Source organism: Talpa europaea (assembly GCF_964194135.1).
Source record: "Talpa europaea genome assembly, chromosome: X".
Lineage (NCBI taxonomy): Eukaryota > Metazoa > Chordata > Mammalia > Eulipotyphla > Talpidae > Talpa > Talpa europaea.
In genome coordinates this window covers 11,304,269-11,319,662 of record NC_140081.1, presented here as the reverse complement: position 1 = coordinate 11,319,662, position 15,394 = coordinate 11,304,269, and the positions used below count along the sequence as shown (strand labels likewise).

The 15,394-nt window shown below is 45.1% G+C and overlaps 1 protein-coding gene across 1 annotated transcript in view; it reads right to left on the bottom strand.

Annotated features, from left to right (window-relative positions):
- Window positions 1-15,394, bottom strand: part of PHEX (phosphate regulating endopeptidase X-linked) — a gene marked incomplete at its 3' end in the record, with an annotated part of 158,003 nt that overhangs the window by 89,765 nt on the left and 52,844 nt on the right. The window contains exons 10-11 of the mRNA XM_084258817.1: window positions 10,890-10,983; window positions 8,282-8,410 (exon numbers count right to left, since the gene is read on the bottom strand). Coding sequence (XP_084114943.1) covers window positions 8,282-8,410; window positions 10,890-10,983 — 223 coding nt within the window. The remainder of the gene's footprint in view (window positions 1-8,281; window positions 8,411-10,889; window positions 10,984-15,394) is intronic.

Here is a 15,394-nt window from a genome sequence, read left to right as displayed (position 1 = left end):
CAGAGACAGAGTGGGGAGCAGAATGGGCAGACTGACCAAAGTACACTGCTGAGGGGAGCAGCGGGCGAGACAGGAGAGGTCTGCTGCGCCATGTGGGTCAGCTCCCTGGCGGGGAATCGAACTCAGGCCATCTCAGGGGTAGTGCTGAGCCTTAACCCCTAGGCCACCAGGGAGGCCGCTGTAGCTAGATTAACTTTATGTATACAGAATGTTTTAATGTTTAATAAGAGACCCATGATTTTAGCTTTGATTTGAAGGTTGGCAAAGACTCTTTTTGACCAAACTTTAATCAGTTCTAAGGGTTCAGAATAAGCCTCCCCAAGGTGTGCCACTTTGGTACGTGAATTTTTTCAAGCTGAGGTCAGTGGAGGCCCTGCAGACTCACTGAAAGCTTTGACCACTCCCTTAACTACCTCAGAGAATGAAAATAGAGGGTCTTACCCAGAATCTGGGTTACTACCAGGAATAACCTTTCTATCGTGACAACCTCTCCGTACAGAGGACAGACAACGGATTATCCACCATCTGCTGTAATTCCTCTCTCCCTGAAGCCCCAGCCCCTGTCCCATTCCTTAGCTCAGGATATATACCCTCAGTTTACCCTTCCTTCCTCAGACCCCCCCCCCATTTCTGTCTGTATTCCCCATATATATGGAATTAATTTTTTTTCCCTAATACTGTCTGTCTGGTGTTCATTTATTTGACCAGCCTGAAAACACAGGGGGGTGGGAGGAATTCTCTGTCCTCTCCTTATTTCTTCAAAGTTTTTCTTCAGCCTCGACCTTGGCCCCCATCCTGTCCTTGCTGGACCTGCCTAGCCCAGTCTCGGCAAGAATCCTGATTAGGTCAGTTTGGAGAGAAAACCCCATCCTTGATTTCTGAGCACCCCCATAACTGATCCAATTCCTCAGTCCCTATCCTTGATATCTGATCACCACGGTGTCTTCTCTTAGTATTTTTCCATCCGCAAGCCTGCCCTGGCCTGTCACTGTTCAGTTGACCATGAATCCCCAGCTGTCCTCTGTGTTCAGACTACAGCCCACTCGCTCTCCCCTACTGTGATAGGCTTGACACCTTGCGCAACAGTCCCAAAGAAAATCTTCCTTACCATTTTAACAAGCGTCAGAATATTTTTTTCTTGAACAGGGTTCACCCTATAATCAAAATACAGAAAATTTGAGGGAACTGCAAAAAAAAAAAAAATACCTATTGACAGCACTGAGATACATAAATAAAGATAAAGAGTTTGAGTACACAGTGTCTATAACAAAATCAAATGATAGAGTTTAATAGAGGAGAACAGAGCTCAGCCAAAATGTCCAAGTGGGAACTCCAATGTCACTGAATTTTATGGAAACTACAGATAAAAGCAGGTTTCTTTTTTTTCCTTTTTGCATCAATACTTAATAGAAAATTGCTCTTTGCTGTATCTGTTCACATTTATATCTTAGTGACTAAAGAACAATAAACATTTTTTAAAAGTCGTCTTTGATGAGGAATCTTATATTCTTGGGTCTGAAGGGCCAGGCCTTGCCAATACTTGCCACTTCAACATGTGGATCATTTTGAACTAATATCAGCCAAGACCCTGCAGGCTCAAGAGAAATTTTTACCACTCCCTTATACACCTAGAAGAAGGAAAATTGGGGGTAACACCCAGATTTAGTGTTATCTCCAGAAATAACCTTTCTATCAGAAAAATGTATCTCTACAGCAGGGCAGACACCTTGTGACAGAGCATCTGGTTCTTTAGCCATGAGCTCCCTTCTCCTGCATCCCACTCCTTAGCTCCGGATAAAGACCCATGTGGTGTCCCACTTACTGTAGAATTTCCAGCCATGTAGATTCTCCATACATATGTAATTATTACCTTTGTCCTTTTCTCCTACTAATCGGTCTGATGCTAATTTGATTGCTCAACCAGCCCCAGAAGTACCCAGAGAAGTGGGGGGAAATTTCCCCTCTGCTCCTACAGGTCACCATTCCAAACATCAAAGATCACTCCTCAAAAATATGGTTAGAAACCACTGGAAATTGAGATGGGTGTGCGGACCATGCCAAAGAAACACCCAGAAAGTTGCTCTTAGACCAAATCTCTAATAATCACCTTGTTTCTTATTGTTTCCCTCTTCTGAAAACTATAAACACAAAAATGCAATGTCAACTAGTTGGATATAAAGTTGATTAAGTTTTCACTGCATGTCATAAAAATATTAAAATACTAGAAGCAAAATCTATTCCAGCTATTTCCTCTCCCCAAAATGCTAACAAATAGGAAATGTGTGGCTTTTACTTCTATATGATCTTCATACTGGAATAAGGAACTTCCTGATATGGATGAATTAATTATAGGACAAGTCCCTAAGAAATGTCTTCATTAAAACTGGCTTTCTCAATCCCATCATAAAATTAGTGAAGATTCAAGCATTTTTACAGAAAAGCCAGGGAACAGAAGATGCTTGAACTTAGATTACCTGAACTTGAACCCCACCTGCACCATTGTGGATAGACTCATGACCTTGGGGAAATCAATTCACTGAGTCTCAGTTTCCTCATCTGGAAAATGAGGGCAGTAAAGGCAATTAGAAGACTTTTCCATGAGGATTAAACGAGTTAATACACTGAAAGCACCTAGAACTGTGCCAGATGCCTGGTGAAACCTCGGTAAAAGGTAGCTTTTTATCATCACTGCCAGATTTTAAAAACATTATACTCTGGCCATCACAGTCACATGGATATCAATCTGGGGCATTTACTCATACATTCCAGATACAGAGGATCACGAATAACAAAAAGTAAATGCAAGGGAAAAACAGCAAGTGAGAACTTGAGACATCCCTCTGTCCGACACACATAGCCCTCACCCCCTCGCCTGTCATCTAGGTCATGAACAGACAGCCCGGGCTCGTCAGAGTGGGCTGAGTACATCATCTCTATTTATACAAACAATACATCGTGCATTCCCTGAGGGAGTCCCACTTCCAAAAACTGTGTATAACTCTGCACAAAAGCAACTTGTTAAATGTTGAGCTGATACGCTGTGTTTTTTAACTATGCATGATCTTCTCTTAAACAAGATTTAAAATTAAAGAAATTCTCTGATCGACAAGGTCCTGATTTTTTTGGTTCTTAAGATGGGGAGGAGAGAAAGTTTTTGTAAAAGGCATAAAGGTAGCCTCAGGACATATTTCGTTTGGCCTCCAAAGCATTGGTCATGATTTAAAATGTGGGAGATTTTACATAAAAAATTCCATTTCTGATTTCTCCCAGAAAAAGAAAAAGAAGAAAAAAACCCTTAAGGTGGCTTTCTATTGAAGAGCTCTCCGTTTTCTACACGTGTTCTGTTTCTAATTACATTTGTAATCACATAGTTATATGTGAGCGAGTGAGTCTGAGTGTGTCCGTGTGAATCTGTGCACACGCACACACTTGCACAGGGGAAGGCATAAGGAAGAGTCACAAGGCACTAAGTGGTTTCCTGGTGAAAAGGAAGCCAGGCCCTCTAGGCTGGCAGGTGTGGGGAGGTGGCACATTCTCCTGTGCGAAGGAAACCTTTGAGGGCACTGCTGTCTCCCACTCAGCCTCTGGAATGCAGGGTGCCAACCAGAAGCACCTGGGCCGTCCCCACCCTTAGGAGGCTACAGAAACAGAGTTGCTGAGGAAAGCAGGTCCCCTGGAGGAACCTAGGTACTAAAAAACTAAAAACCTTTAGTTTTCAAAGGAAAACGAAATAGTTCAGGAAAACACCTCACTTCGTCCCTCCCCGGCTTCCTCTCTCCCCCTCTCTTAGCTGGGAGACCCTCACACAGGGTTTAGCCCAGTCCTTTTAAACCACTCGGAATCACAGACATTTTCAGTGCTCTGAAAACTGAAGTGATGACTTTCACAAATGCATCAGGCTTTGGTAAGGGGAAGTACCTCAAGTCAGAGGCCTGCCCTGCCCACAGGGATCACCAAGGTTGGGTCTGAGGTGAGGGGGGCGGGGTGGAATCTGGTGACAAACAGATGAATGAAGCCAAGGCCTTGCAATGAAATTCTCCATTTTAACAAGACCCTCCTGTACACGCTGAAGTTTGAGCAGTACCTGAAGTTAACCTTCTGACAGTATTCATTTGCTTAACAACCCTTTTTTATAAACAAAATGGCAGCCTTTCCTCTTAGTCTCTGGAATTTGGCTCCTTGGGGATTTTCTGTTTTCCTTTTTCTTTGGGCTGGAGCTAATAATACGGGATGTTTTTCAAATAAATCAGTGGTTCCAGGTGGTTCTTGGATGGGAGCCCTGTAACAAAGCTATGAAAAGCCAGACATTTCTCTTTAAAGTTTCCAGCTTCAGTATTCCCTGAGGCAAATAGCTTCAACACTGGGGAGGCAAATAACTTTATGTAAAATACATGAGTATCTGTGAGACTATCAAACTACCTCCATCTCCCACATACATCAAACTAAAGGGGAAATTGCCAAAATCAACTTCATTCCAGAATGTTACACCCTGACAAATAAAAAAGGGACTTTCACACCAAAACTGAGAAAAACAAATTAATCCACATACCTTTCATATTACTTAAAATTCTACTGCCAAAAAAAAATCCTTGCTCTCTCTCTCTCTCTCTCTCTCTCTCTCTCTATATATATATATATATATATATATATATATATATATATATAAACCCACCCCCATCAGCCGTTGGTTTTGTGTCCTTCCCAGAGCTTATAACATCACCACTGGGAATATCTGATAAATTCTCAATCCATCTACTCCGACCAAGGAGTGAAAGAAAATACACATTGGGAATATTGAATATTTGAAATAAGGCATTAATTCTTCAGTGGAATTACTTGCGAGAAAAGAACTTTCAGGTTCAAATATGAAGTCTTAAACTCGGCAGAAAATTCCCCAACATATCAGGAGACAGCCAAAATAAATCACTACAGGTAAGTGTACTTAGATTTATGGTATTCCAAAACCAACCAGCACATCGTACATGATGCCAGCCAGTGGTTAGCGTGGTGCAGCAGTCCATAATACCGACCATGTGAGTGACAATGATTTAACAGAATTTTTTATGTCTTTGCCTTAAAATTCAGTGTTGATGGGCCCCCCTGCATCCATGCTGCTCACCTACTTGTGTCTGATCCACTATAATGGATTATTATTCGTTTGTCGTGCCTAGATATTTTGCTTCATGCCCTTTGTAAAATATGATACATCACAAGAGAAAATGCAAGCCAAAAAAAAACCAGGCTAAATCCAAATTTCTAATTCACAACACAACCTCCCCTCCAATGCAGCTGAAACAGATGGAGAAGAACAGGCTTCCAGCTGAGGAGTGTCTCTTTCAAAGGGTGACTTCCAAGCTCACCTGACTTTGTTACTGTCTCCATGCAGCTGCACTGGAGTCCCCGATTTACTCCCGCTCCACTGCCCTGGGCAAACACTGCACACCTTCTCTTCTCTCCTCCACCCTGCAGCGCCCACTGCTCATCCATCCTCACTCTCATTTGGTGACCTTTCTACCTAGTTCATGGAGACACTGAAAGAATTCAAGGAGAATGCCTACAGACCTTTACCACCACCATGGCAACCTACCCACCTACCAGCCTCGGCACCCGCAAACTCTGCCTTAGCTGTAAAGGAATCATCTAGACTTTATCTAACACCCGTTCCTGCACATGTGCACTGGATCCCATCCCTTTTGTCACCCCCAGGACATTATTCCAGCAACTCCTCTTCTCTCCCACATCATCGATTTCCCCTGCTTCCCACCAGTATATAAACACGCTAGGTCTCTCATCTTGAGAAAAACCTTCTTTGACTCCAGCACCACCTCCCTAGCACCACTGCTCCACTTTCCAGAAAAGCTTATTTTTTTCAATGTGTCTTTGCTGTTTCTTCTCAGCTTCCGTTCACCCTCAAACCCTTTCCCCCGATCAAACCTTCACTCCCACAACTTCACCAAAACAGTTCTCATCAACTTCACAGATGAAAACATGTTGCTAACCAGTGGTCCATTTAATCCACTGCAAAATCCGATAATCGTTGAACTTAACAGCATTTGACATAGGTGGGTACTTCCTCCTCTTGATTTACTTTCTTTACTTTGCTTCGAGGACATTCTCTTGACTTACTATTACCTAAAACTGGTCACTGCTGCGCCATCTCCTTAGCTAGTTCCCTCTCCTTTTGCCAACCTAATACCTCATCCCAATGCCCCATTCTCTGTGCTACATTCACTCCCCTTAGAGATCTCACCTGGTCTGATGTACACTGATAATTTCCAAATGTCTGTCTTTAGCCTTGACCTCTGTCCTGAACTCGAGACTCCTATGCCCTACTCGTCTTTGACTTCTCCACTTGGGAGTCTGAAAACATCTTAAATTCAATGCAATCAAAATTAAACTCCTGAGCATTCCATCAAATCTGGTTCCTAGCCCCACCCCCCAGTATTCCCCTTCTCAGTCAACAGCAACTCTGTATATCCATTTCACCAGATTCAAAACTCTTACTCTCAGATCCCTCATCCAACCTGTCAGCAAATTATGTTGGTTTTACCCTGCAGAATGTATTCAGAATCCAACCCTCTCGCACAACTTCCATTGCTTTCACGTGGTCCAAGCCACCATCATCATTGGCCTGGTCCCTCCAATAGTCCAATTGGTCTCTCGAATTTTTTTTTAACAATTTATTTATTTATGTATACAAGCACTGGGTACAGTCAGAAGTGCGGGAGGGTGAGAGAATTCACCAGAGCCAGAGTGGAGAGCAGAACAGGCAGACTGACGAAACATACTGCTGAGGGGAGCAGCGGGTGCGGCAGGAGAGGTCTGCGTGCCTTGTGGGACCCTCACCGGTGGTGGAGGATCGAACCGGCACTACAGAGGCTGCGGACAGCCTCGCAGCCCAGCGCTCAACCGCTGCGCCACAGGAGGAGGCCCTGGTCTCCCAAATTCTATCCTTGACACCCTACAGTCTCTTCTCAACCCAGCAGCCCGGACGATCCAGTCAACATAAGTCAGGTCACATTATGCCTCCCTCTGCTAAAAAAAACTTTCATTAGTTGTCCACTTCACTCAGGGTCAAAGTCAACATCCTTCCAGTGGCCTATAGGGTCTTACAAATGGCCACCATCTCTGTTAGTGCTCTGACCTCCCTGTTTTTCCTGGAGCACTTCAAGCACATTGCTCCTTGGGGCTTTTGCACTAACTGTTCCTTCTGCCTAGACCACTCTTTTCCCCAAATGTCTGCCGTATCTAATTCTTTCTTCTCCTTCAAATCTTTGCCAAATCTTCATAGTGAGGCTTTCCATGACCATCCTATGTAATCCTACAACCCACCCCCCCCTCTTCTAGCACCTCAGATTCTACTTTCCTTGACCTCATTTTCCTGCTTCCCCAGACACACTTGTTAATGTATGCTTGTGTGGATTTGTCATTGCTTTCTCCCATGAGAATGTCAACTCAAGAAGGTCAGGGATCTTTGTCTATTTTGTTCTCTTCTGTACCCCCAAGTGCCTAGAACAGTGCCTGGCCTATAATAGGTGTTCAATAAAGATTTGTTGACTAAATGCATGAAACTAAACCTCACCTTTCTTCACTAGATGTATCTGGCTGAGCCATTCATGCCATTTCAGCAATGACAACAGTCAAGGATCATGAGGATAATGAAGTTCATTGCATTGCTCTTTCCATGTTAGTATGTGTTTAGATTTTCCCAGAATAAAAGGATTTCTTTTGACATTTATTTTTTTAAAAATAGTGTTTCTGTGAGATAAATGTCAGACATTTTAAAAAACAGTACAAGGAGAAAGGGGGAAAATCCTACATTTTATTTCTATTTCTAAGTCATTTAATAGTTGTGAAATACACTGCAAATCACTTCATCTCTGGGTTGCTGGCGTCCTTATCTCTGAAACAGAGACCTGACCAGAAAATGTCTACCTTTTGTAAAGACAATGGTTCAAGTGTCTAATCATAAAACCATCTAGCCTGTTTTTTCTAACATTGACTTCGTACATTTAACCTGTCCAGAAGAAATTCCAGCTCTTGATGGCATGCATTCATGCTTGTTTTCTCACTGCTAATTTTTACAACTATATTCTACATTTGGGTGTGTTTGAGACTGCATGTTTAATTCATGTGGTACTGCGAGAATTCCTCTTTAAAGCAAACCTATTACCTAGCTTCAAGGCTCACAGCACGGGAAGGCTGACAAAGGCCAGGTACCATGTCCCTGTCAGCTCTGGTTTGACACCATCGCATTTCCCAGCGAGGGAGCAGCACTTACCATCACCTTCTTATCTTCCTGGAAGTGCACATCCACAAACATTTTTCCAGCAACATAAGGGAGGGCGCTTTCAATAAAGTTCACACATTTGTCCCATTGAGGCAACAGAGTTGTGGTCCCCTGGATTACCTGTGGGAGACAACCCATCCAGACTGAGCTTCACTTGGATAAAACCCATGGCAAAGAAAATTCAAACAACCTGAAGAAAACAGTCTACAAAATAATGAACACCTCAACCCATATGTGTGTCAGACAGTAGAGCCAGAAGTGAAATCAGATGAATAAAATATTGCCGCTGGACACAAGTTACATTTAAAACTAAATGAAAATATATTGACACTGGGAAGTAATGTGTTTTTTCTTTTCCTGCCAATTTTCCCCATTAAACAAAGGATTGGGAGAATGCAATAACTTTTCTGCAGTTAACAGGGACATGAGGGAATGCTGTCCAGGTATCCAGATTGTATTTTAATACTTACTAAAAATGAAATCTCCACCAGGAAATTTCTAGAATCAATGAGTGGTCAACTTTTTGGGCCAGCGAGGGTTTCCTGGCTCATAATGATACTCACGAGGCAGACCAGGAGAGCATGGCTCATCGTGAACAACCCAGGGAGCACACTAACATGTCGTAGCAAAGGATACACTGGTAGCCAAGGGAAAAACAGAGGTAAATGTTTCTCCCATCTGTCCCAATTAAACCATTACAAGAAAACATTTACAAACAAGTAGTTTCCAAAGCAAAACCTGGAAAAATCAAAGGTTTACTCTTGATGATGAAAGCAAAGAAATAAATATTAAGTTGTCCTTGGAGGATGGGAGCTTGGAGTGCTGAAAACGCAAAGTGGAGGCAGGCAGCGAGGGAGGGAGGAGCCCCTTGCTCAGCATCCCTTGCTCAGCGTTGGACCAGGCTGTTGGCACAGGGGAAATGGGATTAACTCTTAAGCTCCTCTGGTCTTGCCCTGCTTCTGGAACACAACCCCTCTCAGAGGTAATGAATGACATCTATTGTTAAAACCTCTAGAGAGAGATCCTACAGCACTCTTTGGCAAATCAGTATTATACTTAGCACTTTATGCTCAAGAAACATCCCCTCATACCTAACCTCGAATTTTCACACGCTGCTTCTCACACCTGTCTCATTCTCTGCGCAGTGGGGGTGGGAAACAGCTGGGTACCAAGCTTTATGTGCCATAGGCAACAAATACATACACATCCAACACACACACACACACACATTCCACTTGTTTTGTAGCTTAACCCTTTGAGATGGCCTCACTATATATAGCTGTTTTATGTTGTTCTCTATAAAGTTCAATATTCTAAATAACTTTAAAAGGCCAAAAGGTATCTGCAATAATTGTGTTACTCTCCTCAAGAGTAACGACCCACGAAGGATTTCTGTGCTTACCAGTGTCTCTAATAACTAAAGTGTCTGTTTAATGAAATCATAGCTAATAAAATTTGTCATTCACTGAAATTTAAAGTGAAAGAAAAATTAACTTAAATTTTTTTTAGTCAAAATATCTTTAGTGTGTAAAAAAAAAAACACACACAAACATCCACACAAACTTTATTGGTCAGAGAATTACTCAGACAAAAGCTTCTGAGAGACCAGAGTAACACCTGTTAGGTTAAGAGGAGAGCAAGAGAGGAAGAGAAACAAAATTCAGAGGCAGGTGAAGGTGACGGGGAGCAGATAGGGGTTGTAGGCTTCAGGGCGGTCTCAAAAGGAGACTAAATGTAGGCCTCTTTGGCTTAAAAGAATGAGGGCAAATTCAAAGATTGAATATCAAGGTTAAGTTAAAGACAAAATTCTATCCCTAAATTGAAGATGAAACTTTCCCATCTACTACATCTACTGTGTTCATGCTGAATATTAATATTGAAAATGAAGGATAGTTACAAACACATCACTGAGAATTACTGAAATTAGTTATAGTGACCCCCTGAAAGACACTGGGGGGAGGGGATGGGAATAAGTTGATGAGAGGGGGAGAGTAAAAGCAATGGGGTATTCCCACGTCATGCCCTAATTACCTTTAACTCCCCCATCAAAGTATGGCTTGACAGAAGGAGAAAGACAAACACCGCACGGTGTCGCTCATATGTGGAATAGAGAAAAGCCAAATGCAGGGCCAAATAAAGTCAAACTAAAGAAAAAACTACCCCTTGACACCTGACCGTGGAATAGGGGAAGTCAGAGGGGCAGGGTGAGGGGGCCGGGGTGGGGCGGGTAGGACAAGAACAGAGGCAGGAGGGAGCACAGGATCTACGGTTGTGGACGATGGGTCAGCTGGGGGTGGGTGCACTGTGGCAGCAGTGCCTGAAGGAGCGTCGTGCACATTTACTATGGAAACAACAACGTCAACCAATATTAACTCAAGAAAAAATATTTTTAAAAAACCAAAGTAAGGCTTGAGTGTACCTTCCGCTATGCAAGGGTTACATGCAATGAAAAGAAAACAGAAAAAAATGTAAGGTTGCAGCTGCAAAACTCCCTCTGCCCAATCCCTGAAGGTGATTTTTATTGGATGGGTTAATATCCAGATGTTCCAGCATGTAAACTTATCCAGGGATGTAACCATGCAATCTCTTTAAAACTTACCCGTGAGAATTCCAGCCACCTATACTGAAAGCGCCTGCTAAGGTTTGGAATTCTGGAATACACCATCCTCCACACCAAATAGTTGGCAATGGTCCTGTGAACAGAGAGAGAGAGAAGCACCTTTATTGTATTCTGGTTGATAGCTGCTGCTCCGCAGAGCACCCTGGGGAAGACTGTTGGCAAAGCTCCAGGGAAGGACCTTTTGCTCCTACAAAACTGCACCACTTTCACTTCAGACATGACCCAGGATGACACAATGTCAACAGGCGCGACCAGACTTGGCTGGCTTTTCACCACCGAACGCAGAGAGCTGGAGTGAAGATCCCAGGCCCAGGTCTCAGTGTGAACAATTTGCTTTCCCTCTCAGGGCCTGGAGTCCACTGTGGGCCAACCTTTCATGTCAAGAAATTCTTGATACCTTCGAATTTATTAGGTGGCTGGATAAAATGCAGATGTAGTCTTTGCCTCTACAAATGAGCGGTCATCCTCTGGCGAACGCCAGTTCTCTAGCTCGGCACCCTGTTCTGTTCTTCCTAGACACATGAGCTTGTGTGTGGCGCTTCAGCACTGATTTCATCTTTCTGGTCACACAGCAAGGGTGATCCCCACCTTACAGTATGAGGTTCAAGTCAATAGTAAAATACTTGGCAAAGAGTAAATTCCAGATTTTTTTTTGTTGCTCACTTTCAAATCCAGGAACAACCCCACATGCTCCAGTAATGTCCATAACACTTATATTTTTAAAAATCTGTTACATTTTGAAATATTGCCTTTCTCTTTTCTTTTCTTTTATTTTTTAAAGTTTTTTTGGTCTATCTTCTTTTTTTTTTTTAAGATTTATTTATTTATACAAAAGCTGAGGTATAGGCCAGAGGCCCGGGAGGGTGAGAGGATTCACCAGAGACAGGGCAGGGAGCAGAACAGGAAGACAGACTGAAGGCACTGCTGAGGGGAGCAGCAGGCGAGACAGGAGAGGTCTGCCTCACCATGTGGGTATCTCCCTGGCCGGCCAGGAATCGAACCCGCACTACAGAGGCTGCGGACAGCTCCACAGTGCTGCACTCAACACGCTGCGTCACCGGGGAGGCCCCTGTTGCCTTTTTCTATCAGCAAAGGACTTCCTGATCTCAGAAGGATGTGTGACCCGAGCTCATTTCTAACTCAATAGTGATGAATTTTTAATAACTCATCCGTCCCCTCCCAGCTGTGCCATTGCCATGGTGACTAGTAACCCACATTCCTGAGATGGCTGTGGGGTCAGCCAGCCATGAGAGAGCAGCATGGCATAATGACGGTGGCTGCCCATGGGGAACTGTTCACACTCGCCTGCGCATGGCGCTCTAACCCGCTGGATGCTCGGCCAGCAATGAAGTCTGCCTGCATAGATACCCCACATCTGTAGAGTCAACTCATCTATATAGAGATACACTAATGAGCTGACATATTAGGAGTGTCTTAGCAAACATAGAAATAGACATCTTGAAAGAAAATGAAATAAAGATCTTTTCAAACGTCTAAATTATTCCTTCAAGACACATTATCCACACGGGACTAGGTTAACACAGCCGCGGCAGCAGACGTAAACCTTCACCCACTCCCTTGCCATTTCCAAACGTGTTTGTCCCTATCCTTGTCCCACCGGGTCCAACCACCATTGTGCCGCTGCCATCTGGCTAACCAGGGATGGCACCCCAGAGTGGGAGAAGCGCCACTGCTGCCGTTTTCTTGCCAGTCACTGGATATGCACCATGAGTGACAGCTTTCATTCCAGTTTCTCTGCAAAATTTGTTAGGCCACTTGTCCAATTTGCAAGGAACAAGCCAGAAATACTAAACCTACCGGTGATTGTAAACAGCTCAAGATTATTTTTAATAGACTGAGTGAAGACAAAGCAGTGAAGGTGACAGCCCCACCCCCCCGCCCCGGTGTGTGCCACACAGATCAAATCAAGTGTCTATGGACACTACAAGGTAGAACTGTTCTTTCAAAAAAAATGACACACACACACACACACACACACACACACATATATATATATATATATATATATATCCTAAAGTTTCTTTTCAAACTCAGTGGGTCTGGCTGGGGTATGTGTACTCCCCCTCAAAGACCACTGCTCTCCTCAGCAAAGCCTGGCCCTCGCCTAGGTGTGCTCTGTTGGGGTCACTATCAGAAACATGCAGTCTTAGGTGAGGGCTTTTACACGCCTGCTCCTGAACAAGATGACAAGTACACGCTGAGCTCGTGCCACGAGGAAAGCAGAGACCCCAGCCCAGCACCTCCATTCAGAGACTTTAGAGTCTGGGCTTCAGATTTCAGCTTGGTCACATCACCAGGTGTCTGCACTAAAGGGGCGCAGAGTAACTACAGAGGGGTCCCTTTGTCATTCAGTCAGCACCTCCTGAGCACCCAGGTAGGTACTGAGAGTTGTAGGTCCTGGGAAGATGGAAAGCTGAGAAAGATACAGCCTCTGTCTGATCTCCTGGGGCTGTTAACTGAGCAGGGCAAATGAGGCAAGCGCAAAAATAAGGATCTGGCAGAGCCCAGACCCCAGCGCCCAAGTCTGCCAGATACTTCATGGACGGAGCGCACACCTCACACTAGGAGAAGAGGAGGTTCCGTGAGAGGGACGGGGCTTGGGCTATGCCTGAGGGGTGGGAAGGTACGGATTGGGAATGAGGACCATGGACTGTGGACATGTGACCTCACAGAAAGAGAGCTCCAGGGTTGGAGGAGATGGAGAGCAGGGCTATCGCCGGCAGGGGCGGGCGGAAGGGCGAGCTGCGTGGGGAGACACAGGCAGCAGCAGGCCCAGCGTGCAGATGCGGATCCTAGTACAAAGCCTGGAAGTTCTTCAGCCTCAGTGTGCTACCTACTGGGTGTGAGCCGTGCTGGAGCCACCGGTGCAGGTGGAAGGCGCTCCGAGCCCACGGAGCACCCTACGTGAATTCGAGGGCGCTTCCCTTCCAGAGGGCAGCCGGGCTAACGGGACGGGATAGGCGTAGTTGGTGTGGTAGAGACAGAGTAGAGACCCGGCTTGAAAGTGGGTCTTTCCTGCGCCCATGAAATCATACCACACATCGGCACCTCCCGTTATCACCCCCACAACACCGTGTACTCACTTTACAGAGCAGGAAACGGGGCCTAGAGCCACCAGCCTCTCCTCCCGCAAGAATCGCTTCGGGACCTTCAAGAGTCCGGATGCCTCCCCCGGCCACTCCAGAGCAGGCAGATGAAAATCTCTAGGGGGCCCTAGCAGAGATAAGATCTTCCAGCGCCCCCCCTCCCCACCCCAGTGGAAGTCCAACATGCAGGCAAGTTGGAGGGCCGATGTTTTCTAGGCGACGGTGAAGGGACCAGAGCCAGGATCTGAGGCCAAAGAAGGCCGCGCCCTCAGGCCTCCCCCGCGGCCGCGACTCCCTAGGACGCACAGAGACCCCCAAATATTCTGACCGAGGCACCTGACAGAAACCTGCGGGACGAAGGAAGTGGAGGGAGCTGGCGCGGGAGGTCTCGCAGGCCAGGCATGACTAAGAAAGACGGCAGCTTAAGGACAAGGGCCGGAAAGCCGGCGCGGGGGCTGCGGGAGGCTGGCTGGGCGACACAATGGCGCTGATGAGCTGCTCCAGTGTGTTCTAAATATACTGCCAGCCGCGGGGAGCGCAGCTTTGGAGTGCTGATATTACCACGCCGGGAACAGATCTGACCATAATGACTGAATCGCGGCCACCTAATGCTCAGATACATCAAAAAACAAAACAGAAATCAGACTCAGCAATAGTCCTTGAAAATAACACATACTATCTTTTTTTTTTTCCAAAAAGCATTTTCAGCAGTATGGTAATTTCCCCAAATGGCAATAAATAAAGTAGAGGAAAGCAGAGCATCCCAGGAGCCAGCCCACAACTAAGAGAGCGGCAGGAAAGCATTTCCCAAGCCCTCTGACTCGGAAGACTTTTTTCAAGAAGCTTTTCCTGCCCCTAGATCTTCCTTTATATTTGTGTTGCATTTAGGAGATCATAAAAGAACTTCTTTGATCCTCATGATTGTGCTATGGGGTGCTTATTGTTATCCCCGTACTCAGATAAAGAATTTCAAGGTCAGAGGTCAAGGGACTTCCAAGAGATGTCAAATCCCAGACTAACGTATTTAGGCATTCAGATTCCATAGCTTGATGTTGCTACTTTCAGTCATAACACCTGAGGTGAGCCCAACAGCTTCTTCTCAAATGTTCTCAAAACCAAAGAGATCTTCCTAAGGCCTAGAGGGTGCCCAGAGGTACGTGCTTAAGGCAGTGGTTCCTCAAGTGGGTCCCTGGTCCAGCAGCTGTAGTATCACCTGAGAACTTGCTAGAACATTCTTCGGCCTGGCCCCAGACCTGTTGAATCAGAGACTGTGGGGTGGGGCCAGCAGTGTGTATTAAAAGCCCTCTTAAACTTTCAAGGGTATGTGAATCCCCTGGAATCACAGCTTCTGATTCAGCTGGTCTGGGACAAAGCCTG